The sequence below is a fragment of the Gekko japonicus genome, unplaced genomic scaffold (genome assembly GCF_001447785.1).
Source record: "Gekko japonicus isolate JY-2015 unplaced genomic scaffold, Gekko_japonicus_V1.1 scaffold2121, whole genome shotgun sequence".
NCBI classification, from domain to species: domain Eukaryota; kingdom Metazoa; phylum Chordata; class Lepidosauria; order Squamata; family Gekkonidae; genus Gekko; species Gekko japonicus.
The window spans coordinates 284,554-291,631 of record NW_015174332.1 but is presented as its reverse complement, the minus strand read 5'-3'; the positions used below and the strand labels follow the sequence as shown (position 1 = coordinate 291,631).

The 7,078-nt window shown below is 52.1% G+C and overlaps 1 protein-coding gene across 1 annotated transcript in view; it reads left to right on the top strand.

The window, feature by feature from the left end:
- Positions 1 to 326: 326 nt before the first annotated feature.
- Positions 327 to 7,078, top strand: part of AIF1L (allograft inflammatory factor 1-like) — a 44,043-nt gene continuing 37,291 nt past the window's right edge. The window contains exons 1-2 of the mRNA XM_015424262.1: positions 327 to 626; positions 806 to 867. Coding sequence (XP_015279748.1) covers positions 596 to 626; positions 806 to 867 — 93 coding nt within the window. The 5' untranslated portion in view covers positions 327 to 595. The remainder of the gene's footprint in view (positions 627 to 805; positions 868 to 7,078) is intronic.

Here is a 7,078-nt window from a genome sequence, read left to right as displayed (position 1 = left end):
ACCCAGAGGCCCCCTACTGTTTTAAATTACATCAGCTGGTCTCAGAAAAATTTAAAATATAGACGCCTTTTTAATATTTGAAATCATGTTTTATATTGTGTTTTTATTTGAGGCCCCAGAAGATTGCGAGGCCCTAAACTGTAGCTTATTTAGCTGATGCGTAAATCCGGCACTGAACCGAGCCCTGCGTCCTACGCCTTTAACGGCGGCTCCCTTGGCAGGCACTCATGCTCACAATCCCCACACCAAAGCGTCACCGGTTGCTTTGGAGCTGCCCTTTAAATGCTGCTCCAGGCCCGCCCCCTCGAGGTCCCCGGAGCCGCGCGGGGAAGGGGTCAGTGCAGGCCCTGGAGCGGGTCGAGGCCGCCTCCTCTCCTCCAGCAGAGGGACGCGCGAGGCAGTCGGTCGCCGGCGAGTCCCACTGCATGAATGGCTCCATTCACGAGCGCCGCCGGGGCTGGGCTGGGCGCCTGAGTCCTCCAGCAGCGCCTGTTGCCCCCCCCGCCTCTCCCGCGGGCAGGGGGAAGGACCGCCGCCAGCCCGGGGAGGAGAAGGCGCTTGCAAGCCCTCCGGCCGCCCCGCCAGGGTCCCGAACATGTCCCTGATGCTCAACAACTCCTACCAAGGTGGGTCGGTCGGTCTCCTCCGGGCGTGGGAACGCGCCGGGTGCCACTTTGCGCCTTGGCGCACCGTGGGAACGCGCGGGGGTGCCACTTTGCGCCTTTTGGCACACCGAAGCCTAATCCTCTTTTCGGGTTCTCCCCCCCCCCCCGCCCCCCCTCTTCCTTTCCCCCTCTCTACGCAGGGGGGAAAGCCTTCGGATTACTGAAAGCCAAGCAGCAAGGGAGGCTGGAGGAGATCAACAAGGTGCGTGCCGAGTCTCGGGTTGGCTATTTATATTTGCTGGACTGGTCGGCCTGGTTGTCTTTCCAAGCTGGCCCGGTGGCTTTAATCGCTCTCTGGCCCGCAGCACTTTGAGCCTGAGAGATTGAGTCCCTCCGTGCCCTAAAAATGTCACCTGCTGACTTCTGCGCCTAATTGCAGCGCCCGAAATGACTGCGCTTCCTTCTTATCCGGCTGGTGACCCTATAAACGACGGCGATTTTTGCCGTATGCGGCAGGCTGCGGACTTAACATATCCAATATATTTTTATCCTGCCCAACTCCAAAGAGCTTGGGGCGGTGGGCAATGTCCCCTCTAAGCAGTGAAGTCTTGTGAGCAAAAATTCTGCTTTGTGAGCTACTGGCGTTAAAGCTGTGAGCGAGTGATTTGGCTGCTGCATAACTTAGTTTGCTCTGGAGCCATCCTTCCTGAGCTGAGACAGAAATGTGTGAGCTGGAGGTTAAAAAACTGTGAGCTAGCTCACACTAACTCAGCTTAGAGGGAACACTGGTGGTGGGCTTGTCTCCGCCACCTTCCACTTCACCCACACAACAGCCCTGTGAGGCGGGCTACGTGGAGAATGTATGTCTGGCCCATGGTCACCGGGCGAGTTTCTGTGTCCGAGTGGGAATTTGAACCCAGGCCGCTCGGGTCTCAGTCCAGCTGCTGCACCGACAGTGGATCGCAACAAAGATCGAGCTGGATAAACTGAGTCTCTGCCCTGGAGATTTTTTACGGTCAATGGAAAGGGAGGTGTGTCTGGGGGGAGGCACGGACCCAAGGTAAGGGAGATGGGCTTGGGCTTCTGCCCATTTGGGGGTAGGGAGGGACTGAGGGTCTTCGTGGAAACGGGGGGGCTTTGAGAAGTGATTTGAAGGGAGAAAGGGGGAAACGGCACAATGTCAGTTATGAGGAAGGGGTTTTGAGGTATACAAGGGTACCAAGGGAGAAAGAAGGGCAGGAGTTGGACAAGGCTTTACCGGGATTTAACCCTTGTTTTGCTCTCCAGGGACCGTCCATAAAGTATGTCATGGTGGGTGGGGGCAGTTGTGCAGAGCTGGAGTATTAGGTCACTGGCTGAAACAGGACAGAGGGAGGGGGGTAAAAAGGCTTTCAGAAGAGTGACATGCTTTCTGGACACTCCCGAGGGTGCGGAGTGAAGGAGGGTCTTGCCTTTGCGCCTCACCACTGTTTGCCTCCCCCCCCAGCCCTTCGCCCTGAGCGCATTAGTCCAAGTGTGGGTGTGTATTTATATCTGTCAACTTCATTTATTTATTTATTTATTTAATTCAATTTATACCCCGCCCTCTATTTATTTAATTCAATTTATACCCCGCCCTCCCCGCAATGCGGGCTCAGGGCGGCTTACAAGTGGCAAACGCCAATATAAAACAACTTTAAAAACATTTATAAATCCCATAATACAAAAGCATTCATAACAATCAAAGACTAGAGTGCTCTAGATGTTCAACATAATATCAGATGGCATTTTTATAACTGCTCAGCCTCATCTGCTCCAGGGACTGATGTTCACCTCATCCAGGGCCAGGTAGAGATGGAATAGCGATGATGTTAGTGATGATGTTAGTGGCGGCTCCTACCCATACGCCTGGTGGAAGAGCTCCGTCTTACAGGCCCTGCGGAACTGCATGCATCCAAAGAAGCGGGCTCGACTCCACCAACAGTCCTCCGCCGATAAATCTGCTAGCCTTTCAGATGCCGCAAGACTCTGCTTCGCAAGGCAGGCGAGCGTCCGCTTGCTCTTCTCCTTACAGAGGAGTAACAGAGCCTTCCATGCAGAAATGGTTTGACTCGGTTTCTCCCCTTGGCTTCCTGGCTGCGACAGGCAGGCACTCAACGGGTGATGCTCCAGCCCCGTCCTGCATGTACTTATGGAGGACTGCTGAACTGCTGAATAGGCTTCGCTGTTCAGGTCGCAAGAGCCTGGCTTTAAAACAAAAACAAAACAAAGTAATAAAAAGGAGATCTTGTTGAGATTACCAGCGGAGGGGTCGGAAGTGACCGGTTTATTGAATGCATTATACAAAGCTGTGATCTTGGGGAAGCGGTGGAAAGATCCTAATCTGTGCTTGCAGCCAACGAGGAGTAATAATTAACTTCTATATGGTGGATGTGAGAGTTCGAATGAGGTGCTTTGTAGGTGTTGTTTCTGCAGTCCTGAAGACGGTCTTGCGAGCTGGGTCCGTGTTAGATTGGAGAGGGGGCTGAGTTTAAACAGTAGGTTTCCACAAGGTTGGTGGCTTTCGTGGCAGAGGTGAGGTGACAGACCAGGGAATCACAGCTCTTTCATAGGAGAGGCACCGAAATGAGAGCCGCCCCCATAACTATGGAAGGTGAGAGGGCGACTTTGAGTCCGTTATGTGAGACCTGAGGCTCTGCATTTGCTTTGGGACTCCCGTTCGGTCTCTAGAGAGCCAGTTTGGTGTAGTGGTTAAGTGCGCAGACTCTAATCTGGGAGAGCCGGTTTAATTCCCCACTCCTCCACTTGCAGCTGCTGGATGACCTTGGGCAAGCCATGGTTCTGATAAGAGCTGTTCTTGAAAAAGAGCTCTCTCAGGCCCGCCTACCTCACAGGGTGCCTGTTGTAGGGAGGGGAAGGGAAAGGAGATTGTAAGCCTCTCTTGAGACTCCCTTGGGTAGTGAAGGGCGGGGTATAAATCCAATCTCTTCTTTCTTTCTCTTCTAATGTTGCTTCCAAAGAGAGAATATTTTTGAGGGAACAGTAAAGGTCTACCTTCTCTGTTTTGTGTCCACAGCGGCAGCTCGTGAAATCTGGTAGACTTCAGTGATGCAATAAACAGGTTTCCAAACCCCCCTCCGCTCAGCTGCCTTTCAAAGTTACGTAACCCCTGGATTTAACTTTGGTGTCAACTCACGAGGGGTGGGAAAACCTGCTTTAAAAGCACAAAATGCCATGGAAGGGGATTTTTAGTGTGAAAGGCAATTTTGAGAGATCTGGGACTTCATAAATCTTCCGCTCTGCTTCTCTGGAAGGGCAGCTTGCTTACCTCTCTCAAGGTGGGTCCACTTGGGGGCTGGGTTTGGTCAGCGTGGCCAAGGCTGTTAAAGAGACTTCATTTTGGAGGTCATTGATTCATAGGGTCACCATAAGTCAGAAGTCACAGGGCACTTCTTTTTTCTTTTTACTGCTAACCCAGAAAGTTGCCGTGTCTTATTGTAACGCCGTGCAGCCTCGGTGCAGCAAACGTAAGGCCATTCCGAAAGGGTACCTGCTCAGAGGCAGAATCTCCGTTCACCGGGGCGGATGAAGGCTCACTGCATGAAAAGCCATCTGCATGCCCTGCTCAGCCACTTCAGGGCACTGACCCATCTTGGTGCCCCCCCCCCTTTCCACACTGACCTAGTCCATTTTAGTTGTTGACCTGTCTGACCAGATATACAGTGCAGGTTGCAGCAATACAAAAATTTATTCATAGGATAACACAATATACTGTACAAACGAAGCTTTTCACCCTTTTCCCAACTTTGTGGTGCCCCCTTTGGCCCTGGGGCCCTAGGGACGTGATCAGTCTGCTTAATGGTTAATCTGCCCCTGCTCACTTCAATGAAACTGTGCCTCCTTGTCCAAACAGCGCTAGTTTGCCACTGCATTCACCCCAGCCGTCTCTCACCCGAGAGCCAGCCTGCCGTAGTGGTCAGAGAATCAGACTAGCGCTGGGGCGACCCGGCTTCAAATTCGCCCCCCCCCCGTCACAAAGTTCACCAGGTGACCTTCAACCTGACCTACCTCACAGGGTTGTTGGGAGGATAAAACTGGAGGGAAGGACATCCTCCCGTGCTGCCCTGAGCTCCTTAGGGGAAGAGGGAGGCCGAAGTGAATAAGTGAAAAGCCATCTGCATGCCTTGCTCGGCCACTTCAGGGGGCCATGCCCCCTTTCCCGGCTGTCCCTTTGGCTGTGTTGCGTCCCCATCCTGAGCCCAAGGAGAAGCCAGAATGTTTTTGTCCACCTTGAACAAAGGGGATCAGGGGAGGGATGCGGCTTCTGGAAATTAGGTTTCCACTTTTACTGGGGGGTTTTTAAGCCAGAGGCTAACCGGGTTGGCCTGCAGTAGAGCAGTCAGAGGGTGGGTTCCAGTCTAGGAGAACCAGGTTTGATTTTCCCCACTCCTCCACATGCATAACATAATGTGTATGTTATAATGTGGGTAAATTGTGATTTTAATGTATTGTATATTGTTTTAGAGGCATGGCTTTATTGTTTTTATTGTTGTAAACCGCCCTGAGCCGCTTCGGCGGGAGGGCGGGATAAAAATCAAATTAATAATAATAATAATAATAATAATAATAATAATAATAATAATAATAATAATAATAATAATAATAATAATACAGCTGCTGGTGTGACCTTGGGTCATTCACAAGTTCTTTCAGAGCTGCTCTCCCAAGGGCAGTCCTCGAGAGAGCTCTCTCAGCCCCACTGACCTCACAGGTAGAGGGGAAGGGACAGGCGACTGTAAGCCACTCTGAGACTCCTTTGGGTAGTGAAGGAGGGGGGTATGAATCCAGTCTCTTCTTCTTCTTCTAAAGAATGCCTGTTGTAAAGGATTTTTATCTCACTGCAGATCCGAGTTTTCTGCCCCCGGGCATTTCCCCTCTGCCCCGATCAAGCTGATTGCAACATGCCTCGTACCTTGGCATCCTATGCAAGCATTCTTTCCAACACCCTTCCCACCTCCAGACTGGGATAAAAAGACTCAGATCTACATTCCTACTTTACTGTGTCTGACTAAAGGAGCTCTGACTCTCCAAAGCTCTAAGATGCTCTTGGACTCAACTCTAACTTTTTTTTACCATACCATTTCTTGTGCCTCTAACACAGATGCCCCCAATAGTGTTAAAAGCCCTTTAAGACCAGGGGTCATTTCATAGAAAAAGAGGTGCAGGAGCTCATTAGCATAACTTATTTGCATAACTTATTTGGATATGCCACACCCCCTGACATCACCGGAAGTGTGTCAGAAGGCAACACCCACCACTCAGGCTCCACTGGACTGTAGTGTTTGGGGGGGGGGGAATGTGCAGATCTGTCCTCACAGTGGAGGGAGAGCTTGTATCTAAAGGTGGGCCAGGGGGGGGGTCTCTGCAACTTACCAGGCTGCCTCTTGCTCCTCGTGGCCCGATTGAGGGCTGCTGGGAGCAGGGGGTGGGGCTTGTTGCATGTGCCCGCCCCCTGGGCTCCTTACTGCCGGAGCTCCGCTCCTGTGCGCTCCCACAGGAAATGACCCCTGTTTAAGACTAACAAACGTTATCATAGCATAAGCTTTTGAGAAACACCGCTCTCTTCGTCAGATGCATGCTGGACTTTTTACTATTTTGCAGCAACAGACTAACGTGGCTAACTCCTTTGGATCTATCCCAATTGGGTTGCCATTCCCCAGTTGGGGGCAGGGGATCGCCCGGTTTTGCGGGCTCACATGTACTGCCGGTCGGCCAATTGGCCAGTGGGAGGAAACCCCCCCCCCCAGCAACATTGTGTGCTGTGCCTATGTCACCCAGTTTTTTGGGCGAAACTCTATGGTTTGAGGGCAATTTTACTATAGAGTTTTGTCCAAAAACCAGAGCGTCACCCCCGACGTGCCCACGTCACTTCCGGGTGATGTAGGCACGGCATGCAGTGTCACTTCTGGTGATGTCAGCACATCGGGGGTGACGCTTCCGGCTCTCAGAATGTCCCCCCGTCCCCCCCACCCAGCGTCTCCAATGGACCTGGCAACCCTGATCCCCAGCCTTCTGAGCCAGTTTGGTGTAGTGGGTAAGGGCGCGGACTCTAATCTGGGAGAACTGGATTTGGTCCCCCACGCCTCCACATGCAGCTGCTGGTGTGACCTTGGGTCAATTGCAAGTTCTCTCAGAGCTGTTCTGCCAAGAGCAGTCCTCGAAAGAGCTCTCTCGGCCCCACCTACCTCACAGGGTGTCTGTTGGGGGGAGGGGGAGGGAAAGGAGATTGTAAGCTGCTCTGAGACTCCTTTGGGTAGTGAAAGGCGGGGTATAGATCCAATCTCTTCTTCTTTTATTTCACAGGGTGTCCGTTGTGGGGAGGGGAAGGGAAAGGAGATTGTAAGCCGCTCTGAGACTCCTTTGGGTAGTGAAGGGCAGGGTATAAATCCAATCTCTTCTTCTTTTACCTCACAGGGTGTCCGTTGTGGGGAGGG